Source organism: Octodon degus, unplaced genomic scaffold, assembly GCF_000260255.1.
Source record: "Octodon degus isolate 3935 unplaced genomic scaffold, OctDeg1.0 scaffold00005, whole genome shotgun sequence".
In the NCBI taxonomy this organism is placed as follows: domain Eukaryota; kingdom Metazoa; phylum Chordata; class Mammalia; order Rodentia; family Octodontidae; genus Octodon; species Octodon degus.
In genome coordinates, this window is record NW_004524581.1 from 27,405,518 (window position 1) to 27,430,049 (window position 24,532).

A 24,532-nucleotide genomic window follows, 5' to 3' on the forward strand; every position below is an offset into this window, starting at 1 on the left:
ACTTGTATGTGCATCTTTCACTAGTCTTATAGGCCACACAACTTCTGAGGGGAAAGGCTCAGAATCAGAAGTCAGTGGGTCTAATCTAGACCTGGCTATGAGACCAGGACATGGGAAAAAATAAAGCATTCGTGTCCTTTCTCTCAACCTCCCATCCATAAAACAAAGGCCTGAGCTATGATTTCCAAGGCACTTTCTGGTATAGTTTATAATTTGGCACCCTGTTTCTCATTGTATATTATATATTATATTATAGCATATCATAATAGTGTAATATTATGTGTGGGGAGTAGTGAAGTAGACAGAGGGGGTGATAGATTGATTAGATATTCTCTATAAATTATAAATCTAGCCTTGTACTTCCAAGCAGATCAGTCTCAGTGTACACTGACGAATAGCTAACTTTTTAAAAGGCAACCTTCCTCCAGCCTAGCCCCTTCCCTTCTGTGAAAGAAACGCAGGAGATGATAAATGTTACCAAATTATATGTAGAAATTCAGATATGGGAGCAGTAGTCACCTGTGTTCTGGGAGGAGAAAGATCAAGACAGAGTTCAGAGAGCATTTGGCTGGCTTTTCAAAGGAACGCAGGGTAGGTAGAGATTTAAAGATGAGCCAGAGGAATAAAGATAATTAGCTGATCTAAAGCATGGACTCATTTGACAATAGTAATTAGGCCAGACTGAAAGGAAAGTAGGAACACATCTGTAAGGAAAGAATTAAAGTGGTAAAGAATCAAAGAGACATGAAAATCACATACTTGAAGTCTGGCCATTGGGCCTAATGGGACAGAACATTTGGAAATGAGATGTTTGGGGAAATCTGGTCACATGGAGACAGATGACCCTGGCAAAGACGCGTGCTTTCCTCAGTAGACCACTGGAGGTTGCTAATTAGGGAGTGAAGGAATCATCCCAACAGTAACCCAGCACCAGGGCAGCAAACAGACATAAGAACATCAGGTGTAGACTGAAGGAAATCCATTAGAAGACACTACAGAGGCCCTGGGAAAGAGGGTGATGGTCTGAATTAGGATGGAGGCAACAGGAAGGGAAGAAAGGAGAGGGAGAGGAGGAGAGGACAGAGGAAGGGAAAGAAGGGGATAAGGGCAGGGGAGGGGAAAGTTGTGGACTGGCTGTGGAGTGCAAAGTGCTAGAGATGCCCAGGAAATGGATGTGATGAGTAAGCCATTCTAAAATGAACCAGTGGAAAATATGAATGGAAGAGACAGCTGCAGGGAAGAGACTAAGACGGTCAAGAGTGGCCCTTCAGCATAACAGTTGATCCTATCTGCATGCTGGAAGAAAGCACAGCCTCTTAGCACTCTGGGGCAGTTGTGAGCTACCAGCAACCATGGCATGCTTACTAACACAGGCGTCTGGTTAGGACTCTGCGGCTGGCTGCTGGTGTCTGGCTGTACTTTGGTAAAGTGAGGCAGGCCATTTTAGGGAGATATGAGCAAAACTATAATGCCTTTTCCTCCTGTGCCTTTGTTCACTGCTCGACCCATAGACTCTACTTTCCTTTTCTGCAGATGCCTCTGCTGACCATTCATTTCAAGACGCTCATCTATGACGGCAGTCGCTGCCATGCCTAGTGTCCTAGGTTGACCAATGGGTCCTCCCTACATCTGCAACATCCTACCAGTGAGGTCTACCTTGGGCAAGGTGGGTGTCAAGGCTGGCACACGGTAGGGGGTACAGCTCAGCACTCTCAGGATGGCCGAGGCTGGACCCTCCGTGTTATTCTGACACCAGGGATAGAAGGCAGACCTCCAGCATTCCACAGCAAAGTCTGTGGTGTTCATCAGACTACCCTGCAGGGAGAGATCCGTGGACTGCCTTGGCAAGCGAACTCAAGCCCCTTTCCAGAGTTTAAGGTCTATTCTTTTTTCTTTTTAACCTTTACTCTGAAAATCCAGAGAAGCAGTTGAAACATTAACCCGACAAACTTGAGATTTTAAATCAAATCAATTTCTAAAGTGAAAGGGGCACAGCTGGCAAACAGTTTTAAAAGCACTTGGCCCCTCCATAAAGAGAAACTTCTCTCTCCTAAGAGTGGTTAAAAAAAAAAAGGTAATGGACTTCTAGCCAATAACCAGCCTCCCGTGATAAACTGCTACTGGGGATCCAAGCCACTAACGTGAGGGGCAAGGACAGATGTGGAGAGCAGAGAAAAACCAAACCTCCAGCAATGATTGAATTAAAATCTGTGGAAAAAAGCTGCAAGTGGATCAAGGATGATAGATCAGCAATGATTAATGAAGAAAGAGCTGGAGGCCATGTCATCAAGGGCAACTCCTGTCCTCTCGCACAAGTTTGCCTGACTCATGTGACCCCATCCGGACCAGGCTGGGGTGATGACAGCTACAGGAAGTCCAGACAATAATGGACAAATAAAACACATGACTGGAGACAGTCGCAGCATGCACGCACCTGTCCCTGTTGACACGTGCACACTGCCCCCCATAAGCATTCACCCTTGCTGGCTGGCTGCTAAAGGAGGAAAGAGAAGAGACAATCCCTGCACTCCTGGAGCCCATCTGGTGGTGGGGAGCAACGACAGTAACTTCACAGTGTGCAGAGCACCGGTCGCAGTGAACTACATTATAGACTGCGAAGGAAAGTAGCTCAGTCCTATGAGAGGGGCCAACAAAGGGATCCACTTGAGAGGGGTGGTCAGGACAGTGTTTCCTGAAGAAAATGGCTCTTGAGTGGAGAACAAAAGGATAATAGTGGAACAGTGGCTAACCACATGGGGGGTGCTCTAGACAAGGCCACCACAGAAGCGCAAAGGCTTTGCGGTGGGACAAAGCGAGAGGCATGGTGGGAAGAGGCAGGCAGTGAGGAGGCAGGAACACCAAGAGCCTGGAGAGCGGCATGGAGTCTGCAAGGACAGGAAGGGTCAGACTGTGCTGGGTGCTCAAGGCCAGTAGAGAATTCAAGTCCTGATCCAGAGAGCAACAAGGGGCAGCAAAATGGCCAACACAGGAATAATGACAAAATTGCACTGAGAAAGTCCACTCTGACCAGGTATGGTAGCACACAGCTATAATTCTGGCTACTGAGGAGGATGAGGCAAGATCACAAGTTTAAACCCAGCCTGGGCAATTTGGTGAGAACTTGTCTCAAAACAAAAGGGCTGGGGGTGTAGCTCAGTGGTAGAAAGCTTGCCCAGGCATGTGAAAGGACCTGGATCCAAACCCTAGTACTGAAAAAAAAAAAAATTGAAGACATTCACCCTGGCTACAGTGGGTGAACTCAATCTGACGGAAGGTGCAGAGGGAGTGTAGAGGCAGTCAGCAGAGTGGAGCAGTGCGGGAGAGAACGATGGCAGCTGGCTGGTGTGCCTGGGATTCATTTTTGGCATTTGAAATGTAATATTAATACAAAAGTTATTTCCATAATAAAAGGAGATTCTTTCTGACCATGTACATTTTAAGTGTGCTCACACAGCTCACTGAGAAAGTTTTATTGAGGTATGCTTCATTTTTTTATAACAGGCATGGAAAAAATTATTGCCCTCACAGAATAACGTGACTCCTGGGTTAAGTAAGGAAGAGAGAGCTGAGAGCACTTAGCTTTTCCCTCCTCCTCATTTGCAGCCTATGAGGATTTCATTTCTTGTGAGCTCCTTCACCTGTCAAATGTTCCGAGCGCAGAGGGTCTCCCCATGGGGGTCCACGGACCCCACTGCGAGCTCTAATTTAGAATTCAGGCAGCTCATACACTTAGCACCAAGATCCACTTTCTACATGCCTTCTAACATATAGGTAAATTTTTGCATAAAAACTTCTTGCAATACAAAAGATAAATCTCTAAAGATGTGATACAAATGACTGATGCCCTACTGGGGTGCTCTAACTGAAATATTCCTCTGGGGATGGGGGTCAGGCTCAGTGGTACAGTGCATGAACAGCACACTCAGGGCCCTGGGTTCCATCCCTGGGACTAAAAATAAGTACATAAAGTATTCACATATTCAAATACTGCACAGCTCCATAAAGTCCCTAAGTCTGGTCCCCCATGCAGATGCCCCTGCAGAGCCAGCTCCAGCCTCTCATCATTAATGCAAGGATCTGCTTAGTGTCTGACTTGACCTCTGTATGTATGTGTGTTTTATCTGAATTCTTCACTTTGTTTCCATTCTTCTGCTATTCCTCTTATAAGGACAAGTTTATCACTCAAGTTCTAAAAGTCTTGGCAAAACTAGCACCAATGTTTGCCCTTTAAAAAAATACAAGGAAAGAACATGACTGGCTTTTTTATTATTGTCAAATGCTGTGTAGAAAAATGGAATTAAGTATTAAAAAAGAAAAACAGAATCTTCACTGAGAAGTTTAGAAATGACAATTACACAAGCAGAGCCCATTAATTGGCTCGCACTTCTTGAAGGAACAAGTAAACATGCTCCTCCAAACCTGCAGATATGAGAAGGCTGAGGAGAAATTACCATCGCACAAACTCACAAGAAACTGTGATACTCCAGCGCGGGAGCTGCGTGACAGTCAAGCGCGTTAGTTGCTTCCTAGAAACTAAGACCTGACACTGCCTCTGAGTCTGGTGTCAGTAGCATTGATGCCAAGGACGTTTTCTGTTTCTGTGGCATCACAGGAGTGACAAAGAACCTTTCACAGATGACTCCCGAATCACGTGGTCAGCAGTGGCCTCCTGCAATCAACCAAGGCTTCTGTCAAATGTCAGAGTAAGAAACAAAAAGAAAGGTTTCTCAACTTTATCACCAACAATGGGAAGAAAAGATCAGAAAAACACCAACAAAGTAAATAGTCTTGGTTTAAATGGGCCGTTCCTCACTCTCACTGCACTTTGGAGGAGTTTACAGAGGCCATGACTCTGCACCTTTAATTTATCCTGTTGTCCTCAGCCACTGTAGCACTTAGCGGAAACACGATTCTTCTAAGATTCCTGTGAATAAACAGCACTAGCAACAGAAATGGAGCCCAAACGCAAATACCACCCTTCTCCAGGTCTAAGCAAGGGATGGTAAATGTGGCTTCTCATATAACAGGCTAATCACCCTGAAGACAGGTAGCAGACGAGCTGCCTCTACGCAGGAGTCACAGCCTGTGAGGGACTCCCAGGAAACGCTAGCTCCAAGGAGGTGCTCAACCTCCTGGGCGGGCCAGGCACTCCGAAAGGACAGGCTCAGAAGGCAAGGGCTTTGGGGCCCCAGGGGAAAGGCAAAAGAAAAAAGTGTTCCAGGAGAACAGGTACAAAGGTTTTGAGGAAAATGTGGTCCAAGTGTCTCTTCCAGAGAAGCACAACCCGTGTGCGGGGCAAGCGGCTCCAGGCCCTGAGGAGCCCCGTGGGGCTGGGGCAATGAGCAGCACTCACCTCCTTCCTTACCCATGGCAGGGAACAGGCACGACAGTCTGCAGACACTTCTCAAGCAAGAGCAAGGACCAACATCTATGGAACACTTACAGCTGCAGCAGGAAAACCTTTTTCCTTACAGTACACTTTTCTTTTAAATTTTAAAAGAAATAAATGTGAACTGGCCAAGCTGTAGGAAATTAGAAATAATCCTGCACAAAGGTGACCATTATTAATATTTTAGAATACTTTTTGGTTTTCTTTTCCCAGCATTTTCCCTGCTCTTTGATAATACTTCTATAATTTTGTACCCTGCTTTTAAAAATCTTATTATGCTCTACACAGATAACAAACACACTGAGAGGGAAATTATAGAAACAATACCTTTTACAATAGCACCGAGGAAAATGAAATACCTTGGAATTCATCTAACTAAAGAAGTCAAAGATCTTTTCAAGGAAAACTACAGTACTCTTAAAAAAGAGATCGTAGAGGATTTCAGAAAATGAAAAGATATTCCATGCTCCTGGATAGGAAGAACCAACATTGTGAAGACAGCCATACTCACAAAATTGTTGTACAGATTTAATGCAACCCCTGTCAAACTACTACCAACATACCTCACAGAGTTAGAGAAATCATTTCTAAAATTTATTTGGAACCAGAAAAGATCTAGAATAGCAAAGGCAATCCTAAGCAATACAGACAAGGCAGGAGACATTACAATTCTTGACTTGAAATTATACTACAAAGCTACTGTAATAAAATCAGCATGGTTGGGCTGGTGAGATGGTTCAGTGGTCTAAAGCACCTACTTAGAACAAGCTAAGGCAAGCAGAGCACAGGGACCACGCTTCAATCCCCCAGCACCACATGCCAGCCAGCCCCGCGCCCTGGTGGGCTGAGCTGGCCACACACACACACACACACACACACACACACACACACTAAATAAACAAAGAAAATTAAAAAAAAATCAGCATGGTATTGGCAACAAAATAGACCTGAGGATCAATGGAATAAATCAGAAGATGCTGAAGTCCCTATGAACACACTCAGCCACCTTATCTTTGACAAAGGGGCCAAACATACTCACTGGAAGAAACATAGCCACTTTAACAAATGGTGCTGGAAAAACTGGCTCTCTACATGCCAAAAACGAAAACTTGACCCAGGTCTATCACCATGCACTAAGCTAAAGTCAACATGGATTAAAGATCTAAACATTAAAACAGAGACACTAAATCTCCTGGAAGAGAAAGTAGGAGGAACTCTTGAAGACATAGGGGTAGGCAAAGAGTTCATGAACAAAAATCAAATCGCATGGGAAACAGCTGAAAGAATTAACGACTGGGACCTGCTCTTATTGAGAAGTTTTTGCACGTCAAAAGAAATTACCAACAAAGTGAAAAGACAACCCATACATTTGGAAAAAATCTTGACAAATAAGTACTCAGACCAAGGTCTGCTCTCTAGAATTTATAAAGAACTAAAAAACACTAGGGCCCAAAAATTTAAAGACCAAGTCCAGAAATGGGCATCTGAGATGAACACATGCTTCTCAAGAGGATGAAAATAAGAAGCGAATAAATATATGAAAAAATGCTCCACATCACTAGCCAACCATGAAATACAAATTAAAACATTGAGATATCATCTCACCTCAGAAAGAATGGCTATCATAAAGAAATCAACCAACAACAAATGTTGGAGAGGCTGTGGGGAAAAAGGAACCCTTCTCCACTGCTGGTGGGAATGTAGACTGGTGCAACCGGTATGGAAATCAGTGTGGAGACTCCTTAGAAAACTAGGATTGGAAATCCCATTTAATCCAGCTATTCCTCTACTGGGAATTTTCCTGGAGGATCTGAAAACATCCTATTATAGGGATATATGGGTGCCTATATTTATAACAGCACAATTTGTGATAGCCAAATCTTGGAAACAACCAAGATGTCCATCACCTGAGGAATGGATCAAAAAGATGTGGTATTTTTACACAATGGAGTATTATTCAGCTATAAAGAATGATAAACTCAAAGGTTTTATATTGAAGTGGATGCCACTTAAAGATATACTCATAAGTGAAATAAACCAGACACACATGTGTAAATATCATATAGTTTCCCTAGTATAAGAACTCAAAAGAAGAAATTCAAATAGAAATGTATAATACAACTAAAAGGAAAGCAAGAACTTGGGGACTAGATAATGAAAAGCGAGCAAGGAGAAGAGCTAGGAATCATGACAGGTGCAAGCCATAGTTATATGTAGAAGATGGGCCAGGCAATGATCCTGAGAATCTCCAGAAGATTTTTGAATCTAGCAGGTAACTGGAAAGATTCTCGCCCTGACTAACTATATATACTGATATCTGTGAACTAAGCAACTGCACTGAAGATGGCAATTTGTAATAGTAGGTTCATGCTTGGAGTGCCTGTCATTCTGGTATTCTGAATATGGGCTGCTTGTCATGACATGCCAGCTGCTGCTGTGCTGCCTCTCACATAGATGATCATTCAAAAAGAAGAGGGTGGTGAATGAAGGCAGAAGACAGGAAAAGGAATGTTGCAGGACTGTCCTGCTACAAGGTTGTATATGGTTAGGTTTCTGGACTTATGTGTAAACATAAGAATTATATAATTCTTTATGTCTATTTTTAAAATATATTTTAATTTCTTAAATGTTTTTTCATCACATTCTGTAGGGACTTAAAGTTCAACATGTCAGTACTTCATGAAAAATACTTGTTCCATATTACGCCTAAAATGTTTGATACAGACAGATAGTGAGGTTAAGCTTCACAGCCTAGGTTGTATGGTAATAACAATAAGCTTCTCTTCTGGAGGGTTAACAAGTTTGCAGACCAAATTAGAGAAAAAGGAGGGCCGCAAGGAAAGCCAACATTTTGGCCCTAGCCTTCCAAGGTCAATTAAGACTCAGGACATATGAGAACTTGTACTGTAACATCATGTAACTCAGTAGTGTCCCAAATTTTCTGATCAAGGAGATTATGGGGCCAAAGAGGAAAATGATTGATGATATAGAGTGTGCCTAGAGAGTCACATGGAGAGAAAATATTCTCTCAGGTTTTTACAGAGAGCACATTGGCCAAGCAATGGCCGCGACTCATCCACATGGCTGACAATGACAAAGGATCTATAATCTGAGGTACAGGACCTCAGGATAAATCCTGAGGGGACTTGACTGACCTTATCAGATCCAAAAGATACAACTCTTGTTGCATAGGTCTTGCTTTATCTTGGTCTTAACTATCCAGCAGAAAAGTATAAAAATGAAGTATAAGAAGTAAAGCCATGCTGTTATGTTGAGCTGTAGGGGACTCAGGTCAACAATTTGTGACACTGCCAGTGAAGCAGAAGACCCAATACTATTATGGACTACTGGACTCTTTTAGAATATTTTGCTGAGGTAACACACCTACAATATTCAAATAATAGAACTAAACAAAAAAGGGTATACAAATGAATGTCCATTTTGTATCTGTGTATTCAAAGTGGTTAGGATAGATATATAGTTACATTCTCTTAATGAATAGAGGGATTTGGTCTAATAGTGTTTGTAAATAGGATATCATGTCTGCATCTTGTACAGCAATTAACCACTAGGAAGAGTATGGAATGTGTTAATTATTGAAACTGTCCTACCAATTTGGTTTCGATCTGTCTCACTGCTATTTGTCTCTCAATAAAATTATGGAAAAAAAATAAAAATCTTATGTAAGTATTTTTTAAGTTATTAAAAACTGTTCACAAGTTCACTCTTAATGAACACTTAGGCTGGAGAATAAACTTACTCCGATGGGAATCTGGGTGGTAAATCTGGCAGGCAGACAAATTTATGAGAAAATTAGACAATAAGTGCTAGAAAGAACAGGTAGTTCTAGATTATAATCACAGAGTTCTCAAGTAGAAAAGCAAAATTTTCATTATTACCCAATTCTTTATTTGTAACTATTCATACTTTTTTTTTTCTTTTTTTTGGCGGAACCGGGGATTGAACTCAGGCCCTTGCACTTGCCAGGGAAGTGCTTATTGCACTGAGCCATCTCCCCGGCCCTGTAACTATTCATATTTACCAAAATGTCTGACAAGGGCACAGCCTGGGTGTGGCGGAGACTGCGGTCACGCACACTGCAGACATAATGATGTGAGGATGTAAAAAACCGACTTCGGGGCTCCTCCTTGGGCCAGGCCCGCCTGCAGCGATCCAGACACTCTGCCTTATGGCACAGGAGCAGCCGGCCACAAGAAAAGAAAAGAAAGGGCTCCAGGTCACTGAAGATCATCAGCAGCCAATCATGAATCAGCCCACGTAGCTGGGCCTCTGGGAGCTCAGGGGCAAGATGGCCGACAGCAGGCACACTGGCCTCGCCCCTTCCTGGAAACCGGTGACATGCCATTGAAGACATGCATGAGGAATGCACTCACAAACCGCTACAAACCCGAAGGAGGACCTGGATAAATCACAGATGTCGGTGAGTTTCTAAATACGGTGCGCAGCTAAACTGTCACCCGTTCATAAGCTTAGGACTGGGCACCCCGCCACGCTGAAGCCCAGTGAGCAGGATGCATCTAGCCAGGTCACTGTGAACTTTAACTACAAGGATGAAGAGAAGACCCTGAAGGAGCAAGAAGCAAGATACCAAATTCCTCCTCAGCAACGTGAGGTGTTGGCTGGCAGCAAACCCTAGATCTCCACCTACTGAAGGAACTGAGTTCTGTGCACAAACTATGAATCAGATACACAGGAATTCTTTCTTTCCATATGTCTTTTCCAACAAAGAAGTTTACCTACAGATTTACTCTCTAAATCGCCATAAGCAGTCTCCTTAACTCAATGTCCACACCCAAGGATCCAAACAAGTCACACTTGGCTTCAGACCCACCCAGAAGAGGGAATGGAAAACCAAAGCCACAGAGCAGCAGGCATTTCTTCCCAGCAGCAGTCTACGCAGTTGTTCCAGGAGCTATTCTTTTTGGCCTGCAGGTACCATTCAAGTTGAAAGTACCATACATTAGATGCAGGACAGCCACTCTGGCTGAGAAGCCCCACAGCGGAACTAGAAGCAAGGCTCACTCTAACAGCTTGCTAGGCAAGGATCTCAGAATTCCAGGAACAGGTGGGTTATAAAGTCACTGTGATCAGGGTGCCCGAAGCTGTTGCTTCCACTCAGACACAGGATCCTCCTGGGCGTGATGCATTTATCTCTATCCAGTATTTCAGGGAACAGATCTGGAAAGGTAACTGGGCCCTAGATCTATACCCCATGCAAAGGGAAAAGATACTGTCAATCCTCTACTATGTTCAGAAAAAAAAGAGAAATCTAAGGAACAGTGTTATCATCCTAGACTGGGAAGAAAATTGTAGGATCACAGCTGCAGGGTGGGCGTAGGAAGAAGCAATCTTCTCAAAATTAACCAATAATACACAGTGTACATTAGAACCTTTGGGAAGAGGAAAGGTGACAGTTAGGAACTTCAGGAAAACAAAAGGCTGATTAATACAGAGGCATTTACATGTGGAATAATTCTGAGCACTCACCAGAAAATCTAATCAACTTGATCTGATCCCAGTACGGCTCTTTCCAGAGGGGCACATGCTTAGTGACACATATTTTTTTCCTCATTGAAGATATAATCAATTACTAGACATGTTGTGCATAATGTTTGTATAATCAGAATATTAAAATGAAATCTTAGTGATTTTTCCTTCTGAGGACATTTTATAGTTAACACATGGACGATTTAAGTTACAGAACAAAAAACAAGCATCATAAAACCTTGTAATGTCAGTATGGTTGGCCAACAAACAGAAAACAGGAAGCAGAAAGAGGATAAATGGGATGATAATTTCTTCATTGCCATAGCAGGAAGTCAAGAAATTCTATCCATGACTAATAGATCAAAAATAGAGGTTCAAGTAGATTGTTTAATTTTAAAAGATAAGTAATAGCAGAAATGAAATGAAAAACATAACTAAAAAAAGTGAGTCGTTAAAGTAACTTAAATTTCTCATTTCTTTAAAAAATACAGCTGATAGAGGAATATACTATTATTTATAATTGAAAAATTACAAAAACTTTCTAAAAAGTCAAAAGTTGTTACCTCAGAGTTGAACAGAAGAGAAGGCAAAATTTTACCATATGTTTGCTTTCTTTAAGAGACAGGGTCTTATCACGTATTCCAGGCTGGTCTTAAACTCTGTATCCCAGGCTGCCCTTGAACGCATGGTGATCCTCCGGCCTCAGCCTTGAGAACGCTGGGACTACAGATGTAATACCACTATGCTTAAGTATTGTTTAATTTTCATTATATTTATAATTCAGGACTGCTTTTAATAAAGATTTAGGGTTCAATGATTTAGAGGACAGCAGAAAAAGGAATCAGTGATGGCAAGGCTGAAAGAAGGCTGCCAGCACAGCCAACCAGAGAGCTGGAAAGGAAAGAAACCACCGTGCCCCCCACAGCCCGAAGGCTGAGAAGCCAAGACAGGCTGGGGGCAGCTCATCCACAGAAGACACTTCAGGGGACAGAAGAAATGTGCTCCAACTTGCCAACAAGGCAGACTACTAGCATGAGCTGGAGCTCTAAGACCTGTGCAATCTGTAGCAGAATTCACACTTTACTTCACTCAACAATGGACCGCAGTTCCTAAAGCTAACAGACGGCTCTCGAGGTCTGCTCTGGAGTGTGCTGAGGAAGAAAGAAACTTTCCTTTAATCATTTGTGTACCTTCGCCTATGGCCTAACTTGAAAATAGCAGGTATAACACATCCAGGTTATACCCCTAAATATAAAACCACAACCCGTGGTTCTGGTGATTCTTACAGGGTTAAAAGATAACTGTTTTCTTTTTACTACTTGATTCCTAACGTATTATTTACTCAGTTATTTGTAATTATTTATTACTGTTATAGTATCTAAGTGCTAAAACACAAAGTTAAAAACAAATTATATAAATCAATCAGCAAATGGAAACAGGGCTAGTGAGATAGTTCAGTGGACTAAGCACCTGTTTAGGCAAGTGCAGGGAACGGGGTTCAATCCCCACATGACAGGCTGTCCAGTCCTGCCCCTGGTTGTGCTGAACAGGCCTCTGAGACCAGGTGTGGTGGCCATGCCTGTAATCCAGATCATTTAAGAAAAGAAAAATGGGGCCGGGGAGATGGCTCAGTAGAATAAGCGCTTACCTGGCAAGTGCAAGGGCCTGAGTTCAATTCCCAGTTCTGAAAAAAACAAAAAGCAAAAAACAAAAAAACCAGAAAAGAAAAATGGAAACAAACTAAAAAATATGTTGGTGACTTACTACAAAGCTACTCATTGAGAGAGGATTTAATGAGCAAAGAGGTTATTGAATTTTAAAAAGAATTAACTATATACAAAGTCATTATGATATAAACCTGGCGAAGTTATAAACCAGGTCTTGTTTAAAATGTACTTTTTGGGGGCCTGCCCATTAGCTCAGTTGTTTACCTGCCTGCTTAAATAAAGCAGTCAGGCTCAGGATGCTGTGATTGGATACCCAGATCCTCATGCCTTACTACCAGACCTGCCCTTAAGGGATTCTGAGCCAGAAAAAAAAAAAAAATCCTTTTAAAATGTACTTTTCTAAAAAAAAAATATAAATAAAATGCACTTTTTGCAGCAGCTTCAATGAAGGGACATGAAGGAGACAAGGAAAACACTTTATTACACACAAAGGACAGAAGGAATTGGGCAAGACACACCAAAGGCAGTGAGCTTTGAGGAAGCACAATGTCTGGTCGGAGGGCCGTATATTCAATAAGCAAAGACTCCGGAGAGAAATGTGGATACCTGCTCGCTTATGGGCCTTGAAGCTTTCTACTGCATCTGAAGGGTTCTGGGTGTCTGGGGATGACTCAGTACTTTACTCCCCACTTCATCACCTCCCTTGGCATGGGTGCTCTTCAGCAATATTGTGGGTACCAGGTGGGACACTGGGAAGAGCTCTGGGCTTCCACCTTAGCTCTGTCCTTTGGAAAAAAGACACTTAACCTCTCTGAGCTTTATCTTCTTTTTCATAAAATTAGGACAATATCCCACAGGGAGCTTTGTATTCAGACAAAATGAAGTTAAATAGATGACAGTGTTGGAATGCAAGTTAGGAAAGGATTCTTAGTTTTCTTGCACTCCTGACAGGGATGACCATACGATTTATGCCTTGCTGCAAGGGGCTACCTAGCCAGGAACTGGCTACACTTCCCAGCCACACTCTCCTGTAAAGTGGCAACGTGACTATCTGGCCTGAGAACCGCAAATGGAAACGCTATCTGTGCACTCTGCTACGCCGGTGCTTTTCAGAACCAAGTTCATATTCTTTCCTTCTTGCTCAGCCTTCCAGAGAGATGCAGATGAGACTGATGAGGCCCTAAGCAATAGAGGAAGGATAGGAAGGAAGCTGCCTGGGGCCCTCATTAAGCAGTGGAAAGGGCCCCTGAACAGGACACCCAAGCTGTTATGCAAGGGAGAAATGCACTCATGCTAAGCCACTGAAATACTGAAGCTTGTGACACTAGCTGGTGCTCCCTCAATCAATACAAACATGCTATTTGAAATTGCTATAGTAGTGGTGATGGTGTCAAACACTGTCCAGCAAGCCATCAATGTCATTAAGAATTCTTGGTAAGCTAAGCACATGAAAAGATGTTCAACATCATAGCCATCAGGAAAATGCAGATCAAATCCACAACGATATGCACTTCACGCTCACTAGGATGGCTACAATGAAAAACATAGGCAGTGACAAGTGGCGAGAGAATGTGAAAAATTGGACTCCTCACAGGTCACAGGCGGGAAGGCAAAATCTGATAATGCTTCAGAAACACAGATACAAATGACTCAGAAATCCTAGTACAATGCATACACCCAAGAGAGCTGGAAAAGTATGCTCAGACACATGTCTGCAGTGTCCATAACAATGTTATTTATAATATTCAGAAAGTGGAAACAATTCAAATGTTTATCAACTGACAAATGGATTAAAAAGTGGCCATTCCATAGAATATTATTCTGTCATAAAAAGGAATGAAATTCTGATGAGGAGCCTGGAAAAATTTTTCCAGATGGAAGAAGCTAGGAATGAAAGGGCGCAATAGATTCCATATAATGAGCAGCTGATAACTGAAGGTGGGAACTGAGGAAGCTGGAGGATAGAGAAGATATCTTTTCGGGGTGAGGAAAGTATTCTGGAACATTAGTTATACAACTCTGACTGTGCTAAAAACTGTTATACTGTACACTTTGTGAGGATGGATTTATGCTCTATGAATCCATCACACCCCCCAGCCAGAGGCCCTGTGTTGAATGAAGGCTAGGTGCTAGGCCAGACCACAGTGTACTGGGTAATGATGGACCTTGTAGGAAGTAGGCTTCACGGAGTAAGTCAGGGCCTGAGGATGCCTTTGAAGGGCACACTGGGCCCCAGCTCCTTCCTGTTTCTCCCTGCTTTCCAGTGGCCTGCAGGTGAACAGCCCCCCTCTGCCACACGCTCCTCCCACAATGGATCGTCACTACACGCCCAAAGCAACAAGGCCAAGAGACCATGGACAGAAGCATCTGAAACTGTGAGCCAAAACAAACCTCTGCTCTTTTTTTAAGTGGATTTCCTCAGGTATTTTGCCATGGTGATGGAAATCTAACGAAGAATCATAACTCAATTTCCAAAATAAAAAGAAACTTCACCTATTAGCTCTGTCATACCTAAGTATCTTTACACAGAGACCCACTCAGTTCTTTTCTAGAACCATAACTCTAGGCTGGTCAGGATCCATAAAACCTTTCCTCCCAGCTGTTCCTACAGTCAAACTGATCTCCAGTGCCAGATGCATCAAACATCTGTCTGCCTAAGAAGAACCTAAGGCCCAAGGTCTTCCTTACTTTAGTTAAGTGTATAGCTAAAATGGGGATAAGATAAATTTTTAGCTAACCCTACGAATGGCATGAGGGTGGATATAAGGTGGAGCCTCGGTCCATCACTTCAATAGAACTCTCTAAAGAAAGAACAATTTCCTCAGAGGCAGTGCATGACGTGGGGAGGGCTGGAAAAAGAACTACATAAACTATCTTTCTTTTCTCTGTTCAGATACATCTGTCATTTTCAAAGGTGTAAATCAAGTTTAAGTCATAAGATAAAGATTATTTGGTCCCATCAAGTAAATGCTCATAGAAGTACTTAATAATTAAAACTCAAGGAGCCCTGGAATATGTTTTCTACTAGATAAAGGTGTAATCTGGTGTTTCCATGAACCTTCATGTTTGGAACCTCTGAATCCACCCAAAGACTGCCTCTGCCATCAGAATAAAGCCCTGAAGGGAGCGACTTACTTGCAGGACACTTTTGTTCTGTCAGCCACCATGGTCCACTGCTGCTGGTTGGTGGAAACCTCAACATAATAGCTGTAGCTTCGATCATCACAGTCCCAAAGTAGTAACCTGAGCAGAGAGAAAAACATGATTTCTGTGAATGTTCCAACTGGCACAGGGCTACAGCACAAAGTTGGGGGTGTCTATGTCTAGCTCACCCTGTCCACCTGCCTGTTTTGCCCTAGCACACTTCCAGGACTAAGGAAAGAATGCAAATCCCAACAAAAGAGAACTTGACTCAACCTGCAACTCATCTCTTTATCATTATTATTGTTGTTGTTATTTTAATTTATATTTTTGGTACAGGGTCTCACTATGCAGCTTAGACTTGTGGTGATCCTCCTGTTTTCAGCCACCCCTGTGCTGGGATTACAGGCCATCACACCTGGACTCAGGGGCCGGCTCAGTGCACCTGGGGGTGGATCCAGTGTGGCATGTGGTGCCGGGGATCAAGCCCTGGGCCCTGTGCTTGCCTAAGCAGGTGCTTAGTCTGCTGAGCTATCTCACTGGTCCAACTCATCTCTTTAGATTATTTCACCAGTCACTCAATGTCAGCAACCTCTGACCCCCTGGTGGCCAAGTTCTAGAGAATGGATCAGGAGGGAACTACTGTCCTGTTCTCTCCTGATTTCCCCAGTTCTCGTCTGTAGTTGTCAGGGCTGAACAAAAATAACATCCTGGTGACTACTTCTGATGGAGGAACCTGTGCTTTCTAACTGGTAATAATAAGTATGACCTTTATCCGTCATGTTTGAGGCTTTTTCTCATTATAATTTTTGCATGGCTTTGGCAAAAATTATCCAATTTGGAGATATAGTCAACCTTTAGCATCCATAGAAATAGTTTCAGGACCCCTCAAAACCTGCAGCTGCTCATGTCCCTTATAGAAAATGATACAGTGCTTGTATTACCCTATGCACATCCTCCTGTATACTTCATCATGTGGGCTATGCAGATTATATAATACAAAGTAAAGGCCATATGAATAGCTATATAGTTAAATAGTCTATATATATTTAGTACAGAAAAACATTTAAAAAAAGTTTTGATTAGATAGGATTCACAGATCCTATCTCCTCTGTGGCACACACAGAGGCCACATATTTAGTAAAACTTTCTTATTAAATTATTTAGGAATTAATATCTTGATCCTCTTCTTATTCCCCTTTTCTGTCCAGTAAGAAGTTAAGCATTGCTGATGTGATTTCATTTACATGAAGCCCAAAGACAAAACTTATCTATTGGGTTTAGAATAGCAGTTACCTCTGGGGAAGGTACTGATTTGGAAACAGTATGAAGGAAAATCCTACAATGTCAAAACTGTGCTAATTTTCATACTAAGTGGTAGTTACATGGACATATTCACCAAGTTATACATAAAAGATTTGTGCACTCTCAGTGATTTGTGCACTCATTTAAAAATAATTTAAAAAAATAACCTGTGTATTGCAATACAGGATCTGCATTTTGCTTCATAAAGTGCCACAGAGGAGATATTGGTTTTTGCTATGATTTCTGCATAAGATATGTGCAGTGTCTCATTATTTCAGTCACATGGGCTTGCTTTCTCCATCAGGCAGAACTATGAGCCTTCTCCAGGTCATGCCAAACTGACCTCTCCATACTCAGGACCTGTCACAGCGTTCACACAGAGCTTACACTCAATAAATGTCTGCTGGACAAATACATTCTTTGTATGGACTGTAATAATGACCCTTAAACCCTGTACTACTATTTCTTCTTTTTTTTATTTTTGGTGGCACCAGGGATCAAACTCAGGACCTTGCACTTGCCGGGCAAGCACGTATTCCACTGAGCCATCTCCCCAGCCCAGCCCTGCACTTCTTTAATGCTGTGTGTCAGGCCCTATGTCCATCTAAATGTCCTATGAGCGAGTCCTATTTATCCCCACCAAATTATAAATGGTGACCAAGGTTAACTCGGTGAGTGAGTGATACAGGATTATAACCTTGCATCCTGACCCCAAACCCAATTACTCAGTAACCCTACTGGTAAGCGTTTCCTTTACTCCACGTTTACGTACCTAGGTCATAATTTTCAACCTGTAACCTATCACTCTATGAAAGCCGTTTGTGTTACCTCTCGTAATCTTAAAACTATAATCGCTGCAGACCCTGGGCACAAGTTCAATCTGGGTCACTAAACTGCTGCTGAGGATTAGCACTGCCCCTGTGCTCCTCGTGCCCCTTAGTTCTTTTCTCAAATGCAGTTCTGCTGGCTCTACAGTATTATATGTTTGCGACCAAAACTAGGAAAAGATTTTAAATTAATTAATTTTTGTCTTTATTTACTATCTCTGGTAACAGGTTTGCTGGAATATGCTGTTGAGACCATTCCCCACTTAGAGTCTGGAATATTCATTAAGAGTCACAGCTGTCAAATTCCTGTCTTTCCAGATAATAATGAATTTGTGTTTCTAGAAAGTATAAAAATGAAAACAATCAGTCCTTTTTGAGATCAGCCTTAGCCAGATCTCAAAATATTTCATAGAAAACAACCACTCTGAAGACACGATATACAGGGCAGATTAACAAGGGCGCTCGCTTATGAGCATCCTAAATTGTCTAATAGAAATTCCTGAGAGGGACAGCATAGTCCAAGTGTCTGCAGATTAGTGTCTCACACATTCTCTAAGTAGCTTACTCTATAAAGTTCCTCAATTGAAGGAAATCATTAGTTAAAATAATTATGATCACCCGTAATTCCGGTATTGCTGTAAATCCATGCATACAATGCCTACTGTAACTTGCTTACTTTGCTTAATGATCTACTATGAAGATCTTCTTGTGCAATCAAATGTTCTTCTACATTGGCTCTACTGACTTCACAGTACTTCCCTGTATTTAGTTTACTAAATCAGCCTCATCACTGGGCACTGAGAATATTTAGTGAAACTTTTGATGAACATTTTAGCTAGACCTGTGATTATTATCTTTGAAAGTCTAAGTAAAGCTCCTGTAGCAGGGCATGCAAATATTTTGAGGATTTGGTAAAATAGCTGTTTCTCTCTTCTCCCCATCCTTCCATAAAAGATTGTAACAAGTTGTATCACATTACCAACAGTAACAAATAAATGCCTGTTTGTGTGCACTGTCACTAATGTTATCTATTATCTTTAAATATTTGGGGCCTGGGGAGGCGGCACAAGTCTTGAATTCCAGTCACTCAAGAGGCTGCGGCAGGAGAACCACAAGTTGAGACCCTATCTCAGGATAAAGCCTTAAAAAAAGGGCTGGGGATGCAGGTATAGAAAGCACTGGTTTTGGTCCCCAGCACTGGAAAAAAGGGGAGAGGCAAGGACGGGGAGAAGGGAGGAAAAAAAAGGTACCAAGATTGCTAATTTAATAGATGACATGTATTTCATTAATTTGCAGGTTATTATCAGCAAACTTAAACATCTTACCTATTTGCTAGCTATATTTATCCATTTGTTAATGACACACAAAATGCCCTCTGTATCTGAAGGATATTAACCTACTGCCTATCACAGCCTACATGCTGCAGATATTAATTTTTATTAGCCTAGTCTATCGATCTCTACCTCAATAATTTCTCCTGGCCTAAATTATTATTATTTTTTTTCTGAACAGCAGCCAAGTGCACACACTGGCTGAGATGTTTCCTCTCTATCCCTCTATTAGAAGCCCCTGGGGGCTGGGGATGTGGGGTCACCTGCCTCCTGAGTGGAAAAGGGACACTGATGTGCCTCACATTATCAAGCTAGGGCTGACTCACACTGGAGTTTTAAGAGGGATTCCAATTTATGTGCCAGGATGCTTATTCGCACAGAAGTTAGGTTTCACCAGAAATGAGAATTCTTTTGTTGGTTCAATTGAAAAAGTAAGTGCATTTCAGTTAAGGGCAATAAAGGAAAAATTAACTCAATCTCCTTTTTTCCATGGAGAGGAATTTGGTTCTAAGAAGGCACAAGAGAAAAGCCCAGCTCCCTTCACTTCTTTCCCTGCCTGCGAAGTCTGTTCTCACGTCCTTGTGCTTGCAGCAGCATAGGGACATTTCTGACTTGTAATCTGACTGGGAATGTTTGCACAGTGAGCTCGCGGAGGACAGACACGACTCATGACCTTAACTGAGACAGCTCCTTAAACACACCCCTCCCCCTCCGCACCCCTGCACGCGTTCAGCAGAGCCATTTCCAGAGGGGTTGAATAAAGGAAGCCACTGGCCGAGAGCGGGTGTAGGCTGGTCTGTATTTAGCTGTTGTCACAAATCTCTCTAATAAGTACTGCATGAAATGCCTGGTGATATTTAATGGTGTCTCCTTCATCTTCCCTTATTTTTACTGTGGAGATTCCCTAAAAGCAGTGAAGTGCTGGGTTTTTTAAAATTGATTAGCAGATGGGATTTTGCTTACATCTTCCATAAATGCTCTGGCTGGCTGCCTACCATTGATTACCAGGGGTTCAGTTTACAGCAACTAATTGCTCTCCTTGCTGGGGTTTTGATACAAAATTCAATAGCAAATATGATTTCAAAACTCTTGTCTCTGCCGCTTGAGTCAGAAGTGACTCGAGGCAAACCCAGTGGACTGAGTTTTCCCTTCTTAAAATAATTGCTCTCTCATCAGTCTGTGAAGAAAGTTTCCAAATTGTAGCATTCTAATTGGAAAGTCTGCATTATGCATGCGATGACAAACTATGTTGTGCTGAATGGCATTTTTTTCATCCCTTTCTTAAGGGATTAACTCTATGCCAGATTGAGAACAATGGCTGAGGTCTAACAGTTGAGATCAACAGCTTCTCCACTCAACTGTGCCTTTTAGACCAGCAACAAGGGCCTGTTTTGCCTGTTTCTAATTGCCCATAGTTTGTTAGAGATTCTACGAAAAGGCCTGAGAACACACTGCTGTTGTTGCTAGGTTTTCTTATTTGGGTGCAAACAATCAACTAGAGGAAGATCAAACATCAGGCTGTTTTAGTAGCAACATAATTTATCAGATCCATTTCTAAGTCAGTCAAGCAAAGACACTATTAATCTCAAAACTACAACTAAAAAGAATTCTCTGTTAAAGATTCCTTAAATTCTGTAGAAATAATTGTTTTCCATTCAACACTTTAAAAAAAATTCCTTGCCAAAAGCCACGTAGGTAGCATTAGGCAAACCTCTCGGCTCACACTCCAGATTTGCCCCTGGTGAGCTTCAAGGCCCAGCTTGACGGCTTCCCAGGCTCACCCAGTTCTGTTCCAACCCTCTGCTATTCCACATGCAGCACAGGGTTTTTGTTTGCTTGTTTGGGGAACACAGCCTTTCTCTGAGGACTGACTGCAGCCACATTTCCAAGCAGACGTGGCAATTCCTAAGCGTGTGTCCTGCACACCTGACTGCATCCCAGGAAGCCACACGACCCGCGTCGGGCTAATCAGATTTCCTTTCTCAAAAACTGAGAATTATGAGGGATTCTAGCTTAATTGGCCCTGTTCATTTAAATGAGATAACAAGGGTGCAGGCATTCTGGGGTGGTATTCTTTCATCCCAGGCAAATGGCAGCCAAAAAGCCTTGATACAGAGAAGACACGACAGTGCAGTCCAGGAAGGGCGGCCAGCGCTCCTGCCAGACTCACTGTCTGGTGCCACCCCCGCAAGGGCTGAGTTTCTGCTCCAGTACAGTGTCTACTGAGAAACCTCCCAGGCACTCAGACAAAGCCACCATGCATGGCTTACGTTCTCTTGTCCCAGGCTCCACCTCTTAGATCCAGAAGGGCCTGAGATAAACTCCTATCAGAATGCACTAGGCAGAGAAGGTGCCAAGAAGAGTAGCTGTTAACAGTGATGACAATGGTAAGGATGCTCTGAGGGCTACGGGGTGGCAGGATGCTCCCTTTGGATGGCAGTGTTTTTATCCAGAAAGAAGAGCCTCATACAGGAGGGTGGTAGGACTGTGGCGTGAGGCGGAGGGCAAAGGGGCCTTCTGAATAGGCTCAGGGAGGCCAGTGGAGCTGCTGGGAGCTGGACTTACAAAGACTGCAATCAGCGCAGGTTATTTCTCTCCTCAGCAGGAACACCGGGAGAGGAAGGCACAGGGTGACAAGCAAAAGAACGTGGCACAGGACCAAGCAGAAGACTGACCACATCTGCTGCTTTTACCTCACTCATAAAAGACAAAATGTGAGGAGCACAATTTGAGTGCCTGCTGTTGAAAGGCAGGAGACAGCTGTAACAGATTGCAGAAGAATTAACACTGCTTCAGAGAGACAACTCTTACTGGTGAGAAACAGGGGTTCTTCCAAGGATGTGAGGGAGCCTTACTATCAGCTGCCATAGGGTTCGATTATTAGCCTCATCCTCAGGTGGGGAGCAAGGTCCTGCTGAGAAGAGCTGCCTAGACTTCAGGTCTGAAATGAGAGGCTCAGCAGGACACGAGAGCCAAGGAACAATGCGTCACCAGAAGTGGTAGCTGCCCCACAGGTTCGAGACACAAGAACTCCCCAGGGGCTGTCATCACACAAGCCCTGTCTCTATGTGGGCCTCAACTTTTCAGGGCAAAGGAGATCCAGTCTCCTTCTGCTAGCAGGAGCAGGGAAAAGGAGGCTGCTCCCTAGGTGGAAAGGGTATGTGAGAAATGTAGCGCAGGACAACATAGTCTGTGTAATGCCTGATAACCTCTTGAAACTGGCATGTTAAGTTAGTCAGCTTTTTCAACTGGGGAGATAGCTTAGTAGAGTTCCTTGCCTGGCAACTGCAAGGACCTGGGTTCTATCCCCAGTACCAGATGTCACACTGGCCCAAGAACAGGGGCGGGGGAGGGGGAACCAAACTGACCGAAACTGGGCATGGTTGAACATGCCTGTAATCTCAGTGCTGGGGAGGCTAAGACAGGAGGATTGGGGCCCACAAGATAGTTCTGTGGTCTCAAGTGCCTGCTCAGGATGGCTAGCCCCACCCTCAGGATGGGCTCAGCTGGCCAAAAACAAATAAATAAAAAGACAAAAGGATCATTACAAGTTTGAGCTGCATAGGGAGAACCTGTACCAAATAAATAAGTAAATAAGTTTTTTTTTTTTTTAAAGTTAGCTTTCAAGGACTGGGGAGACAGCTCAGAGGCCTATTTACCTGCCTGGCAAGTGCAAGGTCCTGAGTTTAATCCCCAGTATGAAAAAAAAAAAAAAAAGTAAAATTATTTTAAAAAAAGGTTAGCTTTCTGTCACTGTGCAAAATACCTGACATATCAGTTTAAGAAAAGGGAACATTTATTTTTGGCTCACAGTTTTGGAGGTTTCCAACCCTGGCTGGCTGTGTTGCTTTTGAGTCTGCAGTGAGGCAGCACATTGTGGCAGGAGTACTGAGCAGAAGGAAGGCTCACCTCCTAGCAGCCAGGGAACAAAAAGGAAAGAAAGCCAGGAAGGGAGCTGGGCCCCAACAGCCCCTCCAAGGGCAGCCTCAGTGACCTAGCTCCTGCCCACTAGGTCCCACAATGCCACTCTCTGGGTCCAAGCCTTTAATATCTATGTTACTAGGGCAGATTCCAGATCCACACTGCATCAGATGCGGAGGGCAATTTCTCCACCAAGATATGGGCTAGTGAAATGGCCAGCACAGGTTCTTACATGTCTGGCATGGCAGGTGCAGAAGCCCCAGCATGCAATGAGGTCAGGTGGGAAGGCACACCGGGGTCCATGGCAGGGGCCGCCTCACTGGGAAAAGGGAGTAAAGGAAGGGTTCCCTCTCTGGGCACATCATACATCTGATATGGCACAGTCTAGGTCAGGCACAGTATGTGAAAGCAGAGATGTTACTGGAGCACATGCTTGCAAGACAGGCCTGTGCATAGCTGGACGACGCAAAGCTTCCAGACACTTCCAAGGCAATACAAAACTACTAATTTTTAACAGTTCACTGAGACCATCTCTTTGCTCCTTGGAGTGATGAAATTCTCCGTTTCCAGGTTTATGTGATAACTCAAAAGCTAACTCTGGACTACCAGCAGCTGGGCTGCAGCTGCAGTGTTCAGGAGATGTTGAATATGGAAGCAACGGTGCGTTCACACAGACCTCACCCGTTTCGAATGTTTTCGCATACATTATCACATTCAAAAAAATTATAATTAGCACATTTCCTGCTTTCAAAGCAAATCTATTTTGCTAAGTTCCTTGATTAATTTTCTTATGTGAGTAGAACACTGCCACCTTTTACAGGTTATTCAATCACTTGGCAATCCCTTTTGTTTTTTTTTTGTATTTTTTTTTTTAATTTTACCAGGGGGCGGGGCTGGCTGGCATGTGGTGCTGGGGGATTGAACCGTGGTCCCTGTGCCTCGCTAAGCTTGTTCTAAGTAGGTGCTTCAGACCACTGAGCCATCTCACCAGCCCTGGCAAACCTTTATTTAACAGTTAAGTTCAGCCCAGGCTTGTAATGCAAATCCCACACTACGCAGTCCAATTTGAAGAAAATTCTTCCATTTTATGCTTTCAATGAGATATACTGAAAATTCTGTCCAGACCAAATACTCCATAAGGGCTGTGAGCTAGCTCAGTGGCATAAGCGCCTGCCTGGCAAGAACAAGGTCTCATGTTTGAACCCCAGTACCGTAAAAAACAAAAAACAAAACAAAACAAAAAATTGCCCCTTAAGAAGAAAGGCAGTTTTCTTATGTTTTTGAATGTGACCCTTTCCAATACAGTCCTTTCCTAGCCAAGATGTTGGTGTAAAAAAATATCAGGAACTGATCAAATGGTCTCGTGACATTTTGAAAGGTGCGGGCTCAGTACGTTACAGGCCTGTGGGCAGGCATGAGCAGGCATGCAGCTTCCGCGGAGCC

General features: G+C 43.1%; 1 protein-coding gene across 2 annotated transcripts in view; it reads right to left on the reverse strand.

The window, feature by feature from the left end:
- The window catches only part of Btbd9 (BTB domain containing 9), a 439,436-nt gene that overhangs the window by 57,382 nt on the left and 357,522 nt on the right, over nucleotides 1-24,532 (reverse strand). For both annotated transcript variants that reach the window (XM_023720332.1, XM_004624183.2), the window contains exon 9: nucleotides 15,700-15,807. In XM_023720332.1, the coding sequence (XP_023576100.1) occupies nucleotides 15,700-15,807 (108 nt within the window). The remainder of the gene's footprint in view (nucleotides 1-15,699; nucleotides 15,808-24,532) is intronic.